Source organism: Chenopodium album, chromosome 18 (genome assembly GCF_948465745.1).
Source record: "Chenopodium album chromosome 18, dcCheAlbu1.1, whole genome shotgun sequence".
NCBI lineage: Eukaryota > Viridiplantae > Streptophyta > Magnoliopsida > Caryophyllales > Amaranthaceae > Chenopodium > Chenopodium album.
Genome location: NC_137851.1, coordinates 10,880,076 through 10,903,323, shown reverse-complemented (window position 1 = coordinate 10,903,323; position 23,248 = coordinate 10,880,076). Strand labels below are relative to the sequence as shown.

Here is a 23,248-nt window from a genome sequence, read left to right as displayed (position 1 = left end):
GATCCATTGCCTCTGCACATTTTTAAGAGCATAGTTAATGTGTGGTCTAAACGAAACATTGAATGTTATCTTCAATAAGTCGATAACATATTGTCATGTTCATATGTTAGTAAAAATAAATAAATAAATAAATAATATACTATGTACCAATAATACCTAGTAAACGTAAGCGATGCAAACTACATAAAAATCATTGTAAGAAATAAATTTGTACTTGATCCAACTTAGAAAGTATAACTGATCGTTTTAAAAAAAGACCATTTGTTTTTCATGATTTATTACAAAAAAACATTAAGAGGTTTCTTTTCCGAAAAATACAAATCATTTATATATATGATTTACTCTTAAGGGAAAATTGTAGGCTAGGGTTCATCAAGAAATTTATCACCTTTCACCTTAGAGTCAATTTGTTGGTAAAGATTTGGGAGGAATCACAAAGGTTGTCAAATTTTCAAATACATTCATACGATGAATCAAATGAAAATCTTCTTCTTGGCTACAAAAAATCATTAGAACGTATCTCCAAAAAAGTTGTATATTCTAGTGGTGTGTTCGAGAGACGTATTATATTGCAAGGTTTACTCAATAATGGTAGCTTCAATAAAGGAATCCTTCAATTCGGTGTTTTTACGTATTTAATTTGTCACATTTAGATTTCATATGTAAATTTCGTATGACTTTTTATTGATAAATTGATTATTTTAATAAAAAAAACACTAATAATACTCTGTTAATTAAATTGACCACTAAATTTGAACTTTTATATTATTCATACACCCATTTAACCATTGTGATATGTAATTAAAGAAAAATATAGTTATACGAGATTATATTATATTCAGCTTGATGCATAAAAATATTAATCTTTTGTAACTTTCACTATAAATGATTAATAATATAAGTTTTTTTAATGGTCAAAATTGTGCATTAACAAATTAAACAAAAATTTCATATATATCACATGGATCACTTTTAATTAAAATTTTGGTGGTAGGTTGAAAAGTAAAACCTATCTATTACAAGTAATTAAGAAGAAGCTAAGGTAATTAACTTGTATTGCTAAAAACAATAGTTGAGTCTTGAGTGTAAGAAAGATCAAAGGAAAAGTATTACACCATGTGTGATAAAGTGAATGCAATAGAAGAATAAAGGGTGAATTGAGTCAAATGGAGGGAGTGCCAATACTAATGATTAAGTAGCTTAGTTAAGTGGTAAAACAATTTGAAAATTCTTCCTTAGGAAGGTACATACGGCATTTCTCTACTAGAATTTTAGTATGCTATCAATCAAGTACTTCCCACCACTAATTTACCATTTTGGTCTAATACCACTAAACTGCCACACCACATTATAAAAAATAATAACTCGAAATATTATCTAGAAATTCTAACTTTCTTTCTTCCTTCCTTTCTTTTGTTCACGACTTGATTTGAGAACTCTGTAATTAGATATATAGCACTCCTTGTAATTTAGGTTGAAATGGACATATGCCTACAAGAAAATATAAAGATTCATCGAGATATGGGTTTAAATCTTATCTCCTCAAATCTTATCTCCTCATGCGTAGTTCTTTGTGACTAAATTATATTGAAAGAAATCAGTATTTGTTAACATGCTCGTGTAAAATGTCCTTAATTTTTTTTATTGTTCGACGGAAATTAGACATGTCTCTTATATACAAGTGCAATATATATAGTTATAAGCAAATGTAGAATAAATTTGTTCCAAGGATGAATCGGTTTTTCGAGAAAATATGGTGACTTTAATTTAATGAGTTATTATTATGTCAACAAATATCTCTCATGAGATTTTCTTTCAATAGATCTTATAATGAGAAATTAGTGTTGTGACTCAATATCTCAGATTTTTACTTCAATTTTTTTTTTAATTATATTTGAGTTTGAAAATAAAAAACTACGCCATGAAAATTAGCAAGCAATATGTTGAGAACTTTTTTTTTATTTTTTTTAATTTTTTTTAAAAAGGCAGAATATGAACACCGTACCCTTAATCCATGTTGGGTTATTTGAATTGAGTATGAAATAATGAAAGCATAATAAAAAGTATCAAATGGTGATATATATGTGTCATATATATTTCTCTTTTCGGTATATTAATATAGATATTGCTAATTAGATATAGTTACTTTAGCGGTCTTTTCAAAAATGACTTGATAAAATTTGTGTAACATATGCCACCCTTGATGATACGTTTTGGAAATCCTCTACTATTTGTTCGATGATTCTGCTTGACTGCCTTTTGATGTCATGAAAATGAGTTAAGATTCAAATGCATGTGTACAGAATATTAAGCAAAGCTTTCAAAACATATAAGCATTCAGCTCATTTGGACACAATTTTTTAGTTGTCTTTAGTCATTAGTCATTGGTCAGCACCAGTCAAAAAGTCTTTTACAGCCTAATATTGCATCTTATATTAGCGACATCATCTAACTTTTTATGGAGTTTTATCAAAGGGAAAAACTAGCTAACACATGCTCTATATAATAATACCACTAATAATAAATTAATTATAATATAAATAAGATAAGCTCTTCTAGAAAGTAAAATGATCATAAGATAATAATAAGTGTGATTGTGTGAGTAATTTATATGTAATATATAATGATATGCTAAGTATGTTATATTATGTACGTATTTGAGTTTTAAGTTGTTATATTAGTTGACAAACTAGCTTATGTTTGTATTAGTCATTAACCTTACTCGCTCAAGCTTTATCGAGTGACTTTAATAAGGTAATAAACTTAATTGTTAACTCGTGTTTTTAGTAGTTAAAGAGAGACTTTAAGTTTGATTCACTTTATTTAATTTTCTCTTTTATTTAAGAACAAGTTTAGATAAAAGGTAGTCAATTAAAATAAGCTTAGAGGAAAAAAAAATAGTAGTAGTAAAAGTTGATAAGGAACAATTTGCTAATGTGGTGTTGAAAAATAAAAAAATTACTAGAATAGTGTTCACCTAAAAATATTTCTCAATTTAGTGTCCATGTAGGTTAGGAAATTACGAATCTAGGTTATAGTTAAAAAAACAATGAAAGAACTTTTTTCTAATAAAATCCTAATAAATATGTATACCATCATATTATTTTTTATTTTATTTTATTTTTACCCGAAGAGGGTTTTTTTCTATTAGTTAATCAAACCTTAATCAAGGAGAACATCAGAGATTACAGTAGGTAGGATTTCTTCAAGCCAAACTTTCATTTATGCATATAAGATATATCTTTATCAAGTCAAACATCAAATTGTTTATCTTAAATAATGTTTACAATATCTTAATTTTACTTAGTATTGAGCCTCATCATTAATGCTTTTGTATTTTATTAATTGTAAAAATGGATATAAGCACTATGGAGTATGAATATGATGTAGTAATATAAATGTTTAAAAATTTTCTAGCATTTTTTTTTCTTTGACAGCAAGTAACCAAGAATATTATTAAGCTAAGCTAAAAATATCTAGCAAAATAGCAGAGCTAGTAATCAAGAATTTTATTAAGCTAAACTAGAAATATCTAGCAAAATAGCAAAGCTAATACAAGAAGGATAGTCTTCCACCCAAACTCTCAAATCCTCATAGTTTCTACTATTTTGAGCAAGTTTGTGGGCAGCCACATTCCCACATTGCTGACTTGCGAGTAATCAATAAAGGAGCACAAAGCAGCTAGCTTAAGGATGTCCCTAATAATAATATGATCAAAGCTAGACATTTTATGCTTCCCCTGCTTCAAATAAGTGAATTGATTACTGCAGTCCATTTGTAGCATATTTGTTATGGACATAAATTCTCAAAAAAAAAATATTTAACATGAAACATCAATGTTTGGAACAATGGTGAATTAAAGATTGTAAAAAAAAAAAAAATGGTGAATTATAACCCTTAGAGAATAGTATTGAGACTCCAATTATTTTTTTTATTTAGACTTTAAATACAAAGCGATAAAAATTAGGTTTAGAGTTTTCCAATCCTACGTGAACACTACTTTGAGAAATATTTTAAACTGAACACTATTTTAGTAATTCAACGACATACTACTAAGTAACATTTAATTTTTATAAACCAATAAGAAAATATAGTCAAAGCTATATTTCTTCATATTCATATCTATATCCTATAGTAAATTAAAGTTTTTTTTGGAGGGAATTTTCCCTTTTTTTTTTTTTTTTTTGGCAAAATCATTAATTTATTTACAAACTTCATTATTTATTTATTTATGGTTGAATATTGACTTATACTAAATAGAGACTTCTATAATTCAATTACTACTGTGTAATTCTAAAAACCTAGAATAATTGGAGCATTATCTAGTATGAATATAAATATTGTAAAAGTTTAACTGTTGTAGGAATTCGAAAATTGTGAGAGTACGTCACGAAATCAACCCCAAAAATATTATTAAACCAAAAGTCTACTCACAAGTCATCCATAGCAAAATGGTATGTCCCATCTAGATCTATGATTCTCTGGCCTTCCCTTTCTATTTCATCAGTCCTTTTCCCTTTCAAATATTAAACTTTTACCATTGCACACTTCAACAGGCCCCCCTTAGTTACTTTCCTATATAGCCATCACTTAATCCAGAGAACCAACCTATGAAACTTCCCTTGTAACTTAAATGTCAATGGAAGCTCCTAGGAAGGTTTCACTGATGTATTAAGCGCGAATATCTTGCACATTATATGTATGCTGCTACTTATGTTGTTTGACAATGGCAAGCAACGTATACGTTTCGTGTTTCGTTCCTTATCCGACCCTCCCATCCTTTGCATACCTCAACAACAACAACAACAACAACCACCTAATGACAACTACTACTAACACTTTCAGTTCACTTGAGTCCTCAGGAAGTGATCATTTTTTTGAGCAGAGTACTGATTTCGAGGTTTCAGACTTCTTTTCCTTTGAAGGTTGGGGGAACGAGCAGCAGTCCATGGATTTTGGTTCACAGGGTACTCAGAATTATGGGTATCAAGGAACTGAGTTGTATGATATTGGGGGAAGCAGCAACATCCAAAATGAGGGGGAGAACAGCAGTAAGCGAGTTCAACTATACCGCCTTTTCCCTCTTTTTATGATTGTTTGGCTATACTTGGACGATATAGCATGCATAAATATATGGAAAATTTGTTACAAAGGACCTTTTATGTCCACTATTTTGTGAGAAAGGACCTTTTAAAAAAAAGGTGGCAAGGAGGGACCAAAAATGAGTTTTTATTTGTGAGGAGGGACCTATGCCCGGGAACCACCTTAGCCCCACCCCTTTCACGGCAGCCTCCTCTTTCCTCCACCCGACCACCCCCACCCCCACCGCCTCCCTCTTCCTGCTCCCCTTTCACGACAAACTTACCAACCCTAACCACTCCCTCTACCTCTCCACTGCTAGCACTGACCTCACACCTACCACCCCTTTCACGACAGCCTGCTCCTCCCCTTTCCCCACCCTCACTCCCTTTCCTCCACCCTGATTACTATAAAAATTCATGCGATTTCCTCCACCCTAATCCTAGAATTTAGGGACTTAGAGAATCGAGCAACGAGAGGCATGGAATCAAATTTCTGAATGAGTTAATGAAGGGTATGGAATTGGATGAGTTTTTGAAGAAATTGGGTTCAATTAAATGAGTTCAGAAGTTTTGAAAGCAAATTGGATGTAAAATTGTGCAAAATTTGTAGAAACGAAGATCGATCTTCGCGCAAAAGCAGAGAAATGAGAGGAGAAAATTAAAGAGAGGGAAAGACGGTGGGGATTGGAGGGTCACCGGCATGGGGAGGCTTGGGTGCCACGGTCGGCACCGACAGCGGCAAGGGAGAGGGGGTGGTGGGGTTGTGGGAAAGGCTAGGACGCTAGGCTACCTTAAAAGAGAAGGGTTTTTGGGGTAGAGGAAGGGATTGCTGCCATGAAAGGGGTGGGGCTAAGGTGGTCAACGCCGGAGTTGACGGGTCAAATCCTGCTTTCCGGGCAATGGTCCCTTCTCACAAATAAAAACTCATTTTTGGTCCCTCCTTGCCACCTTTTTTTTAAAAGGTCCTTTCTTACAAAATAGTGGACATAAAAGGTCCTTTGTGACAAATTTTCCTAAATATATTCATTCTGAATTTTAATTTTTTCACTCACTATTATTAGCAGGATCGGTTAGAAATGGCAAAGAGAAGAAGGAAAGGGTTGCATTCAGAATGAAATCGGAGATTGATGTCGTTGATGATGGTTACAAATGGAGAAAGTATGGCAAGAAGATGGTCAAAAACAGCCCAAACCCAAGGTAACTTAACTCCCACAAAGCCTATTTTCAGCATAATAATATGAACAACACATTACCAAGTTTAATGTACCAGTTTACTGCTACTAGCCTATTCCTGCAGCTGATCTTTCTTCGAAACTTATATGCAGGAACTACTACAGGTGTGCTGTAGACGGTTGTCCTGTAAAGAAGAGAGTAGAGCGAGACAGGGATGACATGAAATACGTAATAACAACATATGAAGGCAATCATATCCATGACGCCCCAAAGTAGTTAACTTCAAGGATGTTGTCAGAGCTCTATGCTCTGCAAGTACTTGTCAGCTGCAAGGAATTTCAGTTTCCTCCTTCAGAGCTTGGTGGGTTGGTTGCAGACCACATGGGATCAGCAAAAGTTTTTTCTCCACATACTTTCATGTGTTTCACTTTTGTCCGGAGTCCCGATTTGTAAATTAATACTGCAGTAACAAATTGAACACAATAAACACTAGTCATCTTAGGCTTGTTAGATGTAGTGTGCCATTTTCTGTTTTAACAGCAGTAGTATATAAAGAGTTTACTTTGTTTCATATATATTTTTCAGTCACAAATATTATGGTGTTGTCTTGACTGTAAAGAGAAAAATAAACAGTGAGGCAACCCCATTGAACTATGTAAATCAGAAACTACAGCTGAATCTGGCAGTCTGAAATCATATTTCTAGTCCGGAACAGCTTGTAAGATAATTATCCATTTGAATGAAGTCGAATATTCAGATACATATCCTTTGAATGTAGCAGAACAAGTACTTATAATTGGACCTATTTTGACAGAATAATTGCATGTTGTCAAGAATGTGTACTCAGTACGATTCTTTCTACGCTTAGGCTAACCTAACAATATACGCCAATTATCCCAGGGTGAGGAGTCTATCATACCCTCCTTTCCTTAAGCAAAAGCTAGATGTAGTTTGGTTCATAAAGGACTATTTGGTAAATACATCCCTTGTTCAAAGCGTAACTTGTTAGACAAACACGATGTAAACATCAGGTACATGATTCAGTTTTGGGATTAGAGAAAAACATTTGACTAGATGTACTCAGAAAGATGATCAGGAATCAGAAACCAAGAACTTAGTTAACCAAGTTAACTCTATACAAGCAGCAGAATCAATTGTCTGACATACGTTTGAAAGTTTGAATAACTGTTAGGATAAGCAATGAGTGAACATTAAGGCGTTCTTCATTGTAAAGAAGATGATAGGTTTGGAAGCCGCGGAAAATTACAGCTTCTACCAAAGAAGGAAGTTTCTTTCCCACTGCAAATAAGATGGTCTTCAAAGTATGACATGATAAACATGACAGCAAAGTTCTACAACTTTTCTGCCAGATAATAAGCCATCTGAAGTCTAATATAAGCACATCAGCTTATACAAAATTACCTGGCAAACTTTCGTTTCTAAGCTACTACTTCTGCCCAAAAATATTTCTGATACTGTAGCAATTACCAAGCCTCATACAAAGAACTTGCCATGATTTCACCAACATACCCATGAAAATAGTCGTCGACTAGTTGTCTCATTCCCATCCTCAATCACTTGTCAGTTTTCGTAAAAATACGTTAGTAATATTTTAGTAAAACCATGCATGATTTATTCCTAATTTGAGGAAGTGTGAGACAACCTACCCTGAAATTCTAATTTCTAAACAGCTCCAACATAGTGTACATCACTATTATTTTCGAACCGAGGGACTACTACTGTCATTAGTATGGCAACCCTGCCTTCAAGTTTAGGTAAGCTGAAAGCTACTGTAGTAAACAGAACAACCAAAAAACAGAACAACCAGTGTTAGCACGAAAACTCACCTACGCTACCTAGGTGGCTGGGTCCCTTAAGAATGAGATTCTGAGAACCTTAACTTTTCTTTTTCCTTATTGTCAAAAAAAAAAAAAAAAAAAAAAAAGCTTTTCTTTTTCCTTAAGTATGATTTAAGCTTAAGCAGTGAAACATTACAAAGCGTTGTTACATCATCAACAAAAAATGAGTGTACGTCATGTAGGGTAAAATAAGTTACATTTAAATCCACAAAACAAAAAATCTAATGGTATTTAGAGTCACAAAAAAGCTATATGATTGGCCTAAAAAGAAATCAAAACACTCCAATATGTACCACTAAAGTTTCATTGACTAATTACAAACCATGACCCTGTTTAGAGCAAAAACAAGTCACCTTCCTTAAGCAATATACAGCAAAAACAGTTGAACAAAACGTAATTCTAGTATCGTATCATAGTTACAAAACAACTGTAAAAGACGCAAAAATATGATTTGATATACTTGCGCTTCAAGTTCCTAAAGGAGGTAATAGTAGTCTCTTCAAGGTAACATGTTTCTTACCATGGGATTCAAACAGTCATTTGAGGGAATATAACGTCAGCGTTGCGAGTGAGTGGGTTCAGAGGGTCAGCTTCAACTTCATGAATGGGGTGTGAAAGGCTCCAAATGAAGTTTCGTGTCCATGGTTTTCTAAGCACTTGTGAGGAGATTCTTATTATTGACTTTGACTTTGAAAACCGAGAATTACAGTTCTTGGTCAAACCACTAGCAAGCAACCACCGAGATCCTGATTGTTTACGTCTCCTAGAAGACCATGCTTCTAGATGGTCGGATTCAATATTCAATCCTGCAACATGAGCTTTGTCTAATCTGAACCTGGAAACCATGCCTTCTCCCTCTTTGTCATCTTCCAGTGCTAGAGTCACAGGTTCAATTAGTCTCTTGACTTGAATTAAACAGAGCATTGGGCCACCAACTGGTTCATAGTTTCGGAATGGATCTCTGAGCTGCATCATCATAACTAGTGTAAGATTATCTCCCAAAATCCCGCAATTTCTCGATTCTTTCTCTGTGTTATTTTCTCCCGCTGATTTGTTGTTAAAATTGCTAGGCTTGGCATGATGAGCTCTTCGCACATTCATTGTACTCTTACCATCCTGATTTTCATCACCTGACATTCCAGCATCCAGCCTTAACCACTCAGCTAATGAAATAGAAAGATCCAACAATCCATTAACATAGTCGGAAGAGTCATCATAGTCTATCCAGGGTTGATATCTGACCTCTTTTACAGATTTTACCCTGATGCTGGAAGGTGCATCGTGATCAGGCATGCCTGACTGTATTTTCAACCCTTCAATCATGAGGGCTTCTATCCTGTCAAGTGCCAACAAGGCCAGATCTTTAGCGGCCACATATTCTGACCTGATATCACTGCCAGTTGACCTTGAACTAAAGTAATTACAACCCTGAACATATGGAGGACTCTCAACCTCAATCTTGACATTAGATTCATACTGAGAAGAGGGAGACCTATGGCAGCAATTGGAAACAAGTTAGCAATTAAAACAAGATAAGATAGCATTTCTAGGCCTTGTGTGGCTCAATCCCAGTAGTAAGAATAAATGTTAATCCATCAAACTTGTTCTTTCCATCCCCTACCAACAAGTTAAGTATACTGAAATAAAAATTCATGTATCATAGATGTGTAGCTTCATGAAAAGTCATGTCACAAAGTAGATTCGTTTGGTTCATAACACAACTTCCACATTATAAATGTAAAAAGCTAATTATTGGCAAAAAAAAAAAAAAAAAAAAAAAAAAAAAAAAAAAAAAAGAAGGGTATCAATTTTGAGGGGAAAAACTTTTGTTAAGAGATATCATGGGAAGTCCAGCTTACCAACCCTCTCTTGGTAAGCAGCTTTCCATGTTCTAAAGCAACTAACTTCAGAAACACAGGAATTATTAAGTTCCATGGAAGCTAACCAAATAAATGAACTTGAAGTTTTATGGGAATTTCACAAGCCTCCCAAACCAAACAAGGCCTAGATACATGTAATGAGCAAGCAAAGCATCAACAAGCATTTCACAAACCTTTCGGACACCTCAGCATAGCAAGAAGCCTCCCAAGCTATTTGCTGCATAATTTTTCCAGAGAGATCTTCCATAGGCAGTAAACTATGCATTTTCTTGGACAGTCTCTCATAGCCAACCGATGCCAGATACTGCAATATCTCCATGATATCAGAACCCAATTCTGTGGGTAGCACGAGAGTCTTTGAGGTTTGCATGATCAAGCTCCCACAATTATTAGCATTTTTGAAAAGCAAAGGGCTCATAGACCGCAAATACCCCCCATCCTTTAAGTGAAGCGATGATTCCAAGCCTTCGGCAAGAGGAGGCAATCCTATTGGTTCTTCAGGTGGTACAAAAACAGGACTCCCAAATCCACCAGTGCTATAACAAGGGGAGCTCTGGAAAGCTTCCTCATTCAAACCCCACCTTTGCATCAAGGTCTGAGTTTCCAAGCGTTCAAGGCTTTTTGCTTTCAGTTTATTTCTCAATGACTGTTGAAAACTTTCATTCGCTTCAAGTCCCACAGTATCAATGAAAGGCGAGAGATCTACACTCTCAACATTATATTCTGAAGAGGATACACCAGAAGCTGCAAAGTCATAATCAGACACATCATCTTGTACATCAGCACCCAAGAAGAGGCTACCTGAAGTCATCATATCTTCTTCAAACTGTCTTAAAAGGCGTTCTCGAGGAGATTCAAGCCCGCCATTGAAACTCCGGTTTGAGGGAGTACGCAAGTCTTGCAACAGATTACAGAAATCATCTGCCACAGTTCTTTCAAAGTCATTTAAGCTCAATGATTTTACCAGATTACTTCCTTTATGCTTGGCCTTAATCTCAACAGACATATCATCCTCTGACATTTCTAATTCATCAGACTGTGAAATAAACATCTTAAGCAAATCTAAAGCCTCTTCTTCAAGATCTGACTCTTTAATATCAACACTGTATTTATCTATAGGAGCCTCTTCTGAAACACAATTCAAGGCTTCATCCCAATGATCAACCTTTGTCTCCTCCTCTGAGCATACCTCTTCACCCTTGAAAATCTCAGCCACATCAATTATTTCTACAGCTGAGGCTTCCAAGTCTGCAGGGATACATTCATCCAACTTTTTCGCTTCCTTGGGGGAGCACTCTGATTCTACTCCCTTTTCTATCACTATAAACTCTGCATCATCATGTTTGGTTCCACAAAAATCTTTTACAGAACTAGATAATGAGTTTGGACTCAACTGAATTGACTCCAGCTGTTCAATAACCTTGTCAAACTTTGTCAGACTATCAACCCTCCCTTCCTCAAGCTTACCATATAGCATATCAATGGAATTTGAGAAATCATATTCATCCTTCGGCCCACCAATCTTTACATCCAGGCATTGAGATGAATAGCAAGAAGCATTATTTAAGCTACTCGGAACACTCCCCACCCGCTTAAGTGAGGTATTGCCTCTGACAGAACCAGAATCAACAGAGCTCATCCTGTTAAATTCATTTCCCTCCAAGCTAAGAGCAAGCGGTGGTTTTATGCAACTACCTGATTCAGCTAATCCATCCTTTGTAACCAAAAACCCAAAACTAACATGCAAAGTAGCACCATTCGCCTTACCTGCAAGCTTAAAGCTCGTCGACCATTTCCCTGAACATCTATCTTGCTCCAACTCCTCCAGAGTAAGAGGAAGCAATCTTGTAAGATCAACCCAATGCTTCCCAATTTCTAACCCTTCTGCCCCAACGATCGACACATAGAGCAGAAAATGCTTAGGCTCATACTTCACAAAACCCCCATGCCCATTTTTAGAACCACTAACAGTACATTTACTCATCAATGTCTCCTCAAACTCAACCATCCCATTCGAAACCCTCGACGGACGGGTCTTAAGCACAACATCCTTCCTCCTCCAATGCACACTCATACAAATATCCTTGAAATCCAGCATCAAATTCTCAATACAATGAACATGACAAAAGAAATAACAAGTAAATTTCCTCTGCCTAATAATGTGGGACAATGCTTTAAAGGGTTTCCAACCCCAAATTGATGAATGTTGCTTATGCTCCTCTTTCAACCATTCGTTCTCTCTATCAAACCCCGGTTTTGGGTTCGGTTTTGGTACACTAAAATGCGATTTAGGTCCATAATTAGAGTAAGAAATCACAGAATTTTCATGGGTTTTGTTCATTGAATAAAGGGCATTACTAATCTCTTCGATATCACGCAACAATTCACCATCACTTGAATCATTATGTATAGAAAACCCAGATTCAAACATGTTTTCTCCCATGAAACAAAATCTTTAAACTACCCAGAAAAGCATACATGTAATTATCAATCAAATCTTCAAAGTACTACATAAAATATGTACAAAAACTTTGGATTATACAGTGAAAAAGAGAGAAAAAGATGCTTACTTGAAATGGGTCCAAATTTGAGAGCAAATTTAGAATGAGAGAGACTTTTTTGGAGTAAGGTAGGTGGAAGGTTCCGATTCTTCTAGCTTTGGGGGCTTTAATCTAGGTGGATGATTTAATTTATTGAAGAAGCTTTAATGTCATGTTTTATGTGATTAAATCCAGGAATTAGTGCTTAAGTTCATAGAATTAATTACAGTATTTTTTTTTTGCCAAGTAGCAAGATCAGTGATTCAGTATACTGCTACAGAATAGAAGTTTTGTCTTTGCTTTATCTTTTATTTCTTTCTTTATAATGAATATTATTACTCCATCCGTCCTTTTTTTACATTTCTATTTGTAAAATTACACGGAAATTAAAGAATTTAAACAATAAAATAAAGTACAATGGGAATTACAAGATATTAATTGATGTCTTTGAGTAAAACAAAAATAGAATAATATTTAATGTTGCAGATGTCATCAATCCTTTGAAAAGAAAAGGACTAATAATATTTTATGGTGAAAAAAAAAAAGGACCAATTATATTCATCTAAATTGATGCACATGGATTCTAAAAATAAGAGTGAGAATTAGAAAATAAGAGTGAGAAAATAGAGAAAGTATTAATTACAAAACAGAAAAATAGAGATAATTTGGGATATTTGGTAAAAATTTACTTACTAAAAAAGAAAAGTAGGAATGTAATTTTGAAATACCCAAAAAAGAAAGCAAAAATGTAAAAAAGAATGGAGGGAGTATATCATTTTGAAAGTTTTTTGATTATTTAATTAGGAGTAATTTGATAGTTTTTGGTTAAGCTAAGTGGATGGTCGGCAATCAACACCTATTTTTTATTTCTTTTCCTTTTCATTTGGGACATGAAAATGTCAATAGTCGATATTAATTTACTTAATCAAGCTTTAAAACATCCAAATTAAACTAACATCATACCTAATACCTTATGGCACCTCTTAAATCCAAATTCTCACTCAATCAATAGTGAATTATGGATACCGAATGGTTTTCTTATAATCGTTTAAAGCAGGGGCGGCGGAAAAGGGCGTGCAAGTTGAGCGACTGCACAGGGCCCCGAAAGAAATGGAGCCCAAAATTAGATATATAATTAGTATGATGTGATAAGTATTATAAATTTGTTCCATGGCTCAGCGGTAAGAGTATTAGCCCATATTCTGTAGGTTTGAGGTTTGAACCCTCTTTGTCATAATTTTTTTTTTACTAGTAGTAGTTGTTGCCGGCTGTACTACCCAACATAAAGTCTACACTCTAGAGTATACTTTTTTTTCTCATTTGTACAGTACCCAACCTAAAATCTAGAGTACACTTTTTTCTTCTTCCAAATACACTTAACATATACTCTCTCTCTCCTCATATCAACTTTCTCACTCTTTATTTAAACTGACTACAATTTCTTCCTATCAACTAAAATAAATGTAAGAAAAGTTTTAGTTGTTCTTAAGTGTTACGGAGAATAACCTTGTAGATGAGATTTATCAAAAATATTTGAGAAAAGTGACCATTTTCTAAGTGAATTTGTTAAAATATTTTTATGTCATTCATATATTTTACTGTGTAATTAACTATATTAACGAAATTTTTTGGTGTTTGAACTGAATATTTCTTTCAATTATGGGTATAAGGGTCCAATTTTAAGAACTCGCACCGAGTCCCGTATTTGTTTGCCCCGCCCCTGGTTTAAAGAAATGTCAAGTTCATAACAATTAGTATAAAAGTTTAAGGACGGTTTGGTATGTAGGAAACTAAGAATTTGGTGGGAGTGGGGGGGGGGGGGGTTGGAAAGTAGTATAATTGTAATTCTTAATTCCTTATTAATTGCAATCGTGGCACAACTCATGTTTAGTATTTGTACAAAATATGTAGTAGGAGTTTCAAATTTTATTTCAAACTTGACCGAAAGCAATTATTATGAATTTATGGTATTTCCTCAAAAAATAAAAAATAAAAAAATAAAAAAATTATTATGGTATTTGGGTTTATGATTTTAACTTAATGATCTCCGGTCTAATCTAATCCAAAACGTTTTAAAATCGAAATGATTTTTGGGCGGGCCCAAAAGAAGGGCTAGAAAAGGGAGGTTTATTACATTGACAAATGCCAATAACGTGGCCTGGTACATCACCACACTTATCTATCCAAACTAGAGGTGTCAATTCGGATAACCGGATGGAGTTTGGGTCGGGTCTGTTCGGGTCGGATCTGTTCGGATCGGATATGTTCGGATCAAAATTATCCTTTTAACTCGGGTCGGGTCGGATCGGATCAAATTCGGGTCGGGTCAAATTCGGGTCATGGTCTATCGAGTCCGGGTCGGATATGGGTCGGGTCAACTCCAGATCGGTTCACTTTCGGATCGGATAAATTTGGATCGGGTTTAAAACGGATTTAACCGGATAACTTCGGGTCGGATGAATTTGGGTCGGGTTGATTACGGTTCGGATGATTTCGGTTCGGTCAAGTTCGGTTTGATTAAGATAAGGTTGATCCGTTGATTCATTAAATGGTCAGTTTCAATTCAATTCCTTTTTGTGTTTGGCTGGATTTTGGTCGAGCTGACCAAATTCATATCCAAATAAGGTTATTTTTAATCTAGAGATATTATTGAGTTTTTACCTTATTATTGGTTCAATATGATTATTAATTACGAAGCACGAAGTTTTAGTTTTCTCATTTGATCAAGTTATGTATAATTTTTATCTTAAAGAAAAATTGAGATTGAATAATTATTGATAACTTATCATACTTATATAAGTGAGACCAAGCTAGTGATATATTAAGTTATTAACGAGTAATAGTTACATATGGTGATATATACAAAAAAGAATATCAATTTTTTAAGGTTATTACAAGGTTACAACTATTCATCAATTGTACAATCTTACGAGGTTATGAGTACTGTACTATTAGTTTAGTTTATTACTAGTTCAATTTGTATAAGATATTTGTTAGAGTTGTTAGAATTACTTTATTACTAATTCAATTTTTATATTAAAAACTTGACTTTATACATATTGATAGTTAATTGTTACTATGTACATTCTTTTTATTTGAGCATAAATTATTGCATATGTATGTAGTGTGTATATAACCGTACGATGTATAATGCCTATAATTCTATGATAATGCACAGTTGTAGAGGAAGTAGTAATGAAGGAATGTTGTGTATTTGTAAATACATAACAATGATTAAAATGTTCTAAAAAACACATGGTAGAGAGAGGAAAAAGGAGAGAGATAGGAAGAAAGAGCTCTTTATATGGACCCCATCTACTTTTTGGTCAGATTGTCTCACGTGATGGGTTTGTAGTAGATTTAAGACTTCAGACTATTTTTTTTTAGTAAAAAAGTTAACTTATTAATAATTAGTAAATATATTTTATAAGAACTTGAATAAAAAGGTCAATAATCAATTATGGTCGGGTTAAATTTGGATCGGGTAAAATCAAATCGAGTTAAAATCGGGCCGGGTTAATATCAGTTCGGGTCAAAACAGATCGGATCTGATCGGTTATTTGTCGGGTCAATTTCGGATCGGGTTGAGCTCAGGTCGGGTCAAATCGGTTCGGGTGGAGTTCAGGTCGGGTCAAATCGGATTCGGGTTGAGTTCAGGTCGGATCAAATCGGTGTCGGGTTAAGTACAGATCGGGTCAAGTTCGGATTCGGGTTGAGTTCAGTTCGGTTACAGTTCGGGTTTGGGTCTTGAATTTCTCGGATAAAATCGGATCGGTTACAGTTCGAAACGGATAATTTTTTTCGGGTCGGTTCGGGTTTGACACCTCTAATCCAAACACCCCAATTCTAAGTTTCATTCAGGCAACAAAAGATAAGAGATACAGAGAAACAAAGCAGTGAAAATACAGGAGAAAAAAAAAATGGAGGAAATGAAGCAAATGGCATACAAAGCAACTGCCAAGCTAATGCTAGGCGCACATGAAAGAAACTTGTTGCCTGATGCTCTTATTAGACGCCTTACTCGCCTTCTCTTAGCCAGTCGCCTTCGTTCTTCCTACAAATCTTCTTCTCAACTTCAACTCTCTGATCTTCTTCACTTTGTTCACTGTATTGTTTTCTTATCTCTTTTTTATTTATAATTTTGTAATAGCGGTTTAAATTACACTGTCAACGTGACTATTAATAATAGACCGGAAATTTTTTTAAAAAAAAAATGGAAAATGGTTGTCTAGCATATGTTTTTTGTATGGTATGAGTTGTTTGAATGATACTAATAATCATGTAGTATTATACTGGTACATTTTCCAAATGATGGAGCTTTTGGTTATCTAACTGTATTTTGGAATGTGGGTGTTATGGATCTTTGGACGGTTAATCATGTAATCGAGGTAGTTAACAATTTTTGGATGATTGAATGGCTAACTATGAAAATAATATCTCCATACTTCATTTCTTGTAGAAATAAGGCTAATGTGAGTATTGTCCATTCATATCTTCTTTTGCAGCTTTAAGAGAAATGCCAATAGCAATTCAGACTGATAAGGCGAAATCTCAACACTATGAGCTGCCTACTTCTTTCTTCAAGCTTGTTCTAGGAAAGCATCTCAAATACAGGTAAAGATAAAATAAAAGTTGTATTCTTTTTGACAATGTAGTATGGTGGTAGCACTACAAAGATGTGCATCTTTGAATTGATGATTGTCGGTACTAATCTTTTCTGCCTCTTGGTTGCAGTTGCTGTTATTTTTCTGACAAGCAGACAAACCTAGATGATGCAGAGAAAGCAATGTTAGAATTATATTGTGAGAGGTCAGGGATACAAGATGGTCATACTGTTCTTGATGTTGGATGTGGCTGGGGGTCGCTCGCTTTGTACATTGCACAAAAGTACAGTAACTGCAGGGTTACCGGAATTTGCAATTCAGTAACGCAGAAAGCACACATTGAGGGTAGGTGCAGGTGCGTCTTTCATTCATCTTCATCTCACATACACATTTTCCTTGCAAATCTTTGTCCTGCAATTAAGTTAACATCTCTAAACAGTACAGATTAGATGTTAACAGGACAGAGGAGGGTATATAACTAGAACAAGTTCTAAGGCGTGCATATTCTTATGTTTCAGGGATCTTCAGCTGAAAAACGTTGAGATCATAGTAGCAGATATAAGCACATTTGACATGGAGGGATCTTATGATCGGATACTGTCTATTGAAATGTTTGAGGTATGACTTGTAATATTCATCAGGAAGTTGGATATTTCAGAATAGCAATGTTTAGGATTTAATATGATTTGTTGATGATTAATTTTACAGCACATGAAGAATTACAGAGATCTTCTAAAGAAGATATCCAATTGGATGAAACATGATGGCCTTCTATTTGTGCATTATTTCTGTCATAAAGCTTTTGCATACCACTTTGAGGTACTTTCATCTTGTCTAGACAGACTGTTCTTTCCTGTATATACTTACTTGCTGAGTTTCAATGAGCTACTGCATGTTTGAGTCGGCTATGAAGTATTGAGAACTTTGTTCACACACTTGTATGCAGGATATTAATGATGATGACTGGATTACTCGGTATTTCTTCACCGGAGGCACAATGCCTGCTGCAAATCTGCTCCTGTACTTTCAGGTTAGCCTGTGGAAACCATACTTACTGTTACTGCGACACAAAGTCTCTTATTTGCAACATTTCTTTCGTTTAGAATGCTCATTAGTTTCATTACTACTCGTATGATCATATTTTACTACCTTCCAGATTTTATTGTCAGATTGCTAAGTTGCCGACTTATATTACACTGTTATAACCGAGGGAACAATGATTTTCGGGAAAAGAGAGTATTAAGCATGAACTGATCTGTCTGATTAATGCCAATCCCTTGTCTCTCAATTGGAAATTATAATCAAATTACTTTTCGTCATTCAAACACCTCAATTTGTCTGGTTTCTGTCTGGAATTGCCATCTACCATCATTTTAGCAACAGCAACCACCTAATACAGAGCTGTGCAGTCTTGAGACTTTGCAAACAATCCATTATGAATTCCAATATCCCATAGTCTCATCTTTCTAAAACATTACACTGAGTCAATTATGTCTAGTTGCTTATGGGTGATCTCATTGCAGGATGATGTCTCTATTGTCAACCACTGGCTTGTAAATGGGAAGCATTACGCGCAAACAAGGTGAGAAAGCAAGATTGACAATATTTAACCACAGGTTAAGCCTACCAAGAAATTTAACTTACCAAGTTTCATCACGAGTTGGCTATAAAATTAAGATAAGTAGAGAGAAGCATGTTGATAAACCTTTTTATCATATTTTTTTTTACAGCGAGGAGTGGCTTAAAAGAATGGACCGTAACTTGGCTTACATAAGGCCAATAATGGAGTCGACTTATGGCAGAGACTCAGCTCTAAAGTGGATAGTATATTGGAGAACCTTCTTCATAGCAGTGGCTGAGTTATTTGGGTACAACAATGGGGAAGAATGGATGGTTGCTCATTTCCTATTTAAGAAGAAATGAGATTGATCTTGCAGCTTTTATTCTCATCCCAGCAGCATCAATGAGCAATCATCGGAAAGGGAAGATAAAGCTGTTTTTTTTTCCTTAACGTTGTAGTAAGATTTAACTTTCCTAAGAGTTCTCACAGTGATGAGTCGCAGTGTATGGGGTCTGGGAAAGGACCGGGGGTAGAAACAAGCGACCGGGGATGCATCCAACCAACCGACTTTATCAAGTATGGGGCTGCAAGTTTGTAACAGGTGTTAGTAATGCTGCTCACTGTCAATGATTACCTCTTGAAGTTTGATTAGTGAATTAATCTCAGATATTTCTAGAAAGCATTCTTCATCTACTCTGTTAATTGTTTAATTTGTCGTTTCTAAATAAAAAGAATGCAGACAATCCGTAGACGTCAATTGAGTTGTTTGGCAGATTAAGGCCACAGATTTGAGTTGTGACAGCCCATGCTTTTGAATAATGATTGAATCAACTCAAATGAAGTGAATGGTACCTTCTAGCTATAACTCAGTTCCTGTAAATGCAATTTATAGGATGATTAACAGAGAATATAGAACGATGTATGACTCTAGCATATGAATGTAGAACAAACAATGGACAAATAGCTTTAAATTAGGCTGTGTTTTGGTCCTGTAAAGTACATCTTTGCTCCAGTTTCACTATGTTCGGTATAATTTTCCAGAATCCTGTAAAAAATATATAGAACAAAGTCGGATAATAGCTAATGAAATACTATTAGACATCTATCTTCCAGACTTCCATAATGAATATAATGAATAACCAAATTAAAAGAAGTGATTTCATCTTCAGAAATCCCCTTAACATCTAATCTACTACCATCTGCAGATCTGAATAGCTGGTTATGCTCCTCTGTAGACAAACAGTATAAAATAATTGATATCCCAGTGATAAAATACCCTCAAAAAAGAGCAGCAGCAAATAATTCTAATCAAGCTATGAGTTTTTTTTTACTGCTCCCTATCTGCAAGTCATGCACCTCACATTCATCAGTCTTCCGCATCTACCAAAAACGTACTGGCCACTTTTGCCAAAACAAGGAATCGGAAATCTGTCAAAACATTTTGCACCTTCAATCCTTCAAAAAGATGAACTCTGTTTGATTGCAGCTTCACAATTCCCAAGAATTTCAAGAAAACATTTGTTCATATTGCAATGGTGCACATGCCTAATCATACATGGCCTCTAAAGACCCAAATCACAGACAGACATTTAGACCCTGTGTATAGAAGTAATAGTTCAGCTTAAGTAGCTGGTCAGTCTAGCCATCAACATAGAATCATATCGTCTTTTGTTAAAGCTTCTTAGAATTATTTCAGCCCAAGATTTCTCATCAACAAGCACATGCATAACTGACAAACATTGGAAATTAAGCTCAAGAAGATTATCAATGGGAAAAGAGAATTGTTGACACATATACTTTTCTCTTTGAAATGCAAGGCAATGCATTACAATATAGAATACTGTTGTGATTCACATCCTTATGCCAAATCCTATTACCATGATTGAGCCCACCTCAAACTCCAAGACCAAAACACTGCTAAAGTGCCTAAGAAACACAGAAAAGAAAGTAATATTTCTGCCTACCTCAAACTGCTCGAATAAAAAGGCCAGAACCCAAATCTATGTAGAAGACTTGCTTCGCCAAGGCTACACTCTAACATGACATATGGTGGTTAGAAAATGCAATTGCTTCTCTTTCCACACATTAGACTTTGACAAGCTCTGGATGAAAAATGAGCTCAAGAACATACACAGGTTGGAGAAAGTGGACAAAGAATTTTCTAATCCCAAATCCACTGGTGATTTCAGGATTCCATAAACAGAATCTTAGACGAAAAGGAATTAATACGCTTCTCCAAATGTATGACTTGATAGTGCAAGATTGTTAACTCAAAAGTTACACTATTACCATCAGTTATCTCTTTCAAGATTATGATATTTGTCCATCAGAATTTTTCTAGTAGCAAGTCACTTCATTAATGTGTAGTATCTTCCTCAACATGTTCGATTGTTCTGCTCAAGTTATTTTTTTACCAAATCACTTGGAAAACATACAATGAAACAACAATATAACCAGAACAAGATTCCATAATTGCGAAATTAGAAGTGTATCACATATATTTTCTCGAAAAACAACAGGTATAACTAAAACTTGACTATCAAAGTTGTTAGCAACTGCATCAGTATATACAACAAGAAATTACAACATTACTTGGTGCTGGCACCACCCATTGAAGCACCATCAACTGAACTCTTTCTATTAATTCGATCCACCGAAAACGGATTTTTATTAGCTTCAACTTCCAGAAACCTACTTAACTGCTTATCTTCCAAATGTTGCTGTCAATTAACAAGACAAACATCAAACCCCTAGACTATTTATCACATTTCATGAGCAAAAACAGTCTAAAAATCAACATAAATTTGAACAATTTCCCCAAAAACAATATCATAAAATCAACCATGTAATAAAGATGATAAGATCAAATGAACATACAGAAAGGCATTCCCTGTATTTCTCCCACTCAACAACACATTCTTCCTTTTGCCATTGACCCTTCACAAATTTCTCTGCATACCACCTGAAAATTTTACATACCCACATCATAAAAACTGAAAATTAATTGAAATAAAGCAAATTTTATCATTCATTTACATAAATATGTAAAGGGGTTCTAAATTTGACCCCAATTTGATTAGCTAATATACAGTTATACACTTAAATTGTTCTATATTAGGTAATTAGAAGAAATAGATGAGCAAGAAAATAATCACCTGTTGAAGCAATTGTTGTAGGCATTTCTGAGATCAGCACAAGGAGAAGTTGAAGTGGGAGAAGAAGATGGGGAAGTTCGCTTGTCTCTCAGAATCCCCATTTTTTTACAAGTTCTAAGCTCCAAAATTCCAACCAAAACTTAGCAAAAACCCAGATGACTTGAAATCCAATGGGTTTGGGGCTTTGGGCCAATAATTGGTCTGGATCTTGCCAGGTTTGGGCACATATTTTTCACCTTTTTTAAGAAGGGAAGATACAAGAAATTAGGCTAGTATTTTCTCAAGAGTCAAGACTATAACCCAACTTAGGGCTTGTTCACATTTACTTAATTTTAATTCAGTTCAGTTCAACTCCAATCAGTTCAGCTCCAATTAATTCAGTTCAGTAAATGTAAACAGGCCCTTATATTAAATAATAAAAAAAAATAGAAAATTCTATCTAAAAAGGGATTAATATCCTGGTGCGTTTTGATGCGTTTATACCCAAACGCTGAAGTGTTTTTTTTTTTTGGTCAATGTTAAACTCAAACGGAGCTAACACGAACCTATGCAAGATTTTGATCAATCGGATCAAAACCAAGCTTGCTCAATCAAACGGATCGAACAAACAAACTTAATTCATAAGTCTGCAGTAATAAACTCAAGAAAACTATTATTTCAACTATGAATAAAAATTACAAACTAATAGCCTTTTATAGACTAGAGTAACCAACACAAGATTCCTACTTCTAATAGGACAACTAGACTAAACACTAATTATAAACCCAATATAACTAGGACCCTATAGCTAGTAGGCAACAAACTGCCAAGGTGTTACTAAGAAACCAAATAGGAATTAACTTTCTATATTTCTTAAATAATTAATTAAATGTAAGCTAAAACTACTACTCTAATTTAGTCTACCTTCTCGCCAATGTCATCCCATTGGAGTACTACCAAATTAAGTTCCGTTCCTGCTTTAGCCCCAAAACGACCCTCCGAGTAGGCCACGATTCAATCCAACGATAATAGAAGCCTACTTGGATGACATGTAAGAGATATTGCTTTATCGACTGCTTGACTAACTTAACCCTCTAAAACTCCCGCATCATTCTCCCCTTCTTCGAAAGGAATTGTCCTCAATTCCGAGAATACGTCATCACTAAGATATGGAGATAGGTAACCAACATTAAAAGTGTCACTAACACCATAGTCACCTGGTAAGTCTAACTTGTAAGCACTACTTCCAATTTTCTCAATAACTTGAAAAGGACCTTCAGCTCTAGGCATTAACTTATTCTTACGCTTGTTAGGGAAACGCTCCTTCCTCAAATGCAACCAAACAAGATCACCAACTTGGAAAGTGGGTTGTTTTCTGTGCTTGTTTACTCTTTTTTTATAAGTTTCATTAACTTG

The 23,248-nt window shown here is 34.8% G+C and overlaps 4 protein-coding genes across 5 annotated transcripts; 2 read left to right on the top strand and 2 right to left on the bottom strand.

Annotated features, from left to right (window-relative positions):
* Positions 1 to 4,567: 4,567 nt before the first annotated feature.
* On the top strand, positions 4,568 to 6,827 carry LOC145593071 (putative WRKY transcription factor 75). Of its 2 annotated transcripts, none has more exons than XM_081649578.1 (3): positions 4,568 to 5,051; positions 6,143 to 6,278; positions 6,407 to 6,827. In XM_081649578.1, the coding sequence occupies exons 1-3, from the start codon at positions 4,727 to 4,729 to the stop codon at positions 6,528 to 6,530; spliced, it is 585 nt and encodes a 194-aa protein (XP_081505704.1). In that variant the 5' UTR covers positions 4,568 to 4,726; the 3' UTR covers positions 6,531 to 6,827. The 2 variants fall into 2 exon arrangements, with proteins under 2 accessions (XP_081505704.1, XP_081505705.1); XM_081649579.1 differs by having other exon boundaries at positions 4,569 to 5,051; positions 6,146 to 6,278.
* Positions 6,828 to 8,401: 1,574 nt separating this feature from the next.
* Positions 8,402 to 12,659, bottom strand: LOC145593070 (protein PLASTID MOVEMENT IMPAIRED 1-RELATED 1-like). The gene is made up of 2 exons (XM_081649577.1): positions 10,167 to 12,659; positions 8,402 to 9,605 (listed from the first exon to the last, which is right to left on the bottom strand). The coding sequence occupies exons 1-2, from the start codon at positions 12,434 to 12,436 to the stop codon at positions 8,642 to 8,644; spliced, it is 3,234 nt and encodes a 1,077-aa protein (XP_081505703.1). The 5' UTR covers positions 12,437 to 12,659; the 3' UTR covers positions 8,402 to 8,641.
* A 3,721-nt stretch (positions 12,660 to 16,380) lies between these two features.
* LOC145593069 ((S)-coclaurine N-methyltransferase-like) lies at positions 16,381 to 19,255 on the top strand. Its single transcript, XM_081649576.1, has 8 exons — positions 16,381 to 16,640; positions 17,039 to 17,147; positions 17,268 to 17,492; positions 17,656 to 17,755; positions 17,846 to 17,956; positions 18,084 to 18,167; positions 18,661 to 18,719; positions 18,868 to 19,255. The coding sequence occupies exons 1-8, from the start codon at positions 16,454 to 16,456 to the stop codon at positions 19,058 to 19,060; spliced, it is 1,068 nt and encodes a 355-aa protein (XP_081505702.1). The 5' UTR covers positions 16,381 to 16,453; the 3' UTR covers positions 19,061 to 19,255.
* Positions 19,256 to 21,148: 1,893 nt separating this feature from the next.
* Positions 21,149 to 22,074, bottom strand: LOC145593067 (uncharacterized protein At4g33100-like). Its single transcript, XM_081649574.1, has 3 exons — positions 21,854 to 22,074; positions 21,576 to 21,660; positions 21,149 to 21,418 (listed from the first exon to the last, which is right to left on the bottom strand). Exons 1-3 carry the CDS (start codon positions 21,952 to 21,954, stop codon positions 21,287 to 21,289), a joined length of 318 nt encoding a protein of 105 aa, XP_081505700.1. The 5' UTR covers positions 21,955 to 22,074; the 3' UTR covers positions 21,149 to 21,286.
* Positions 22,075 to 23,248: the final 1,174 nt, after the last annotated feature.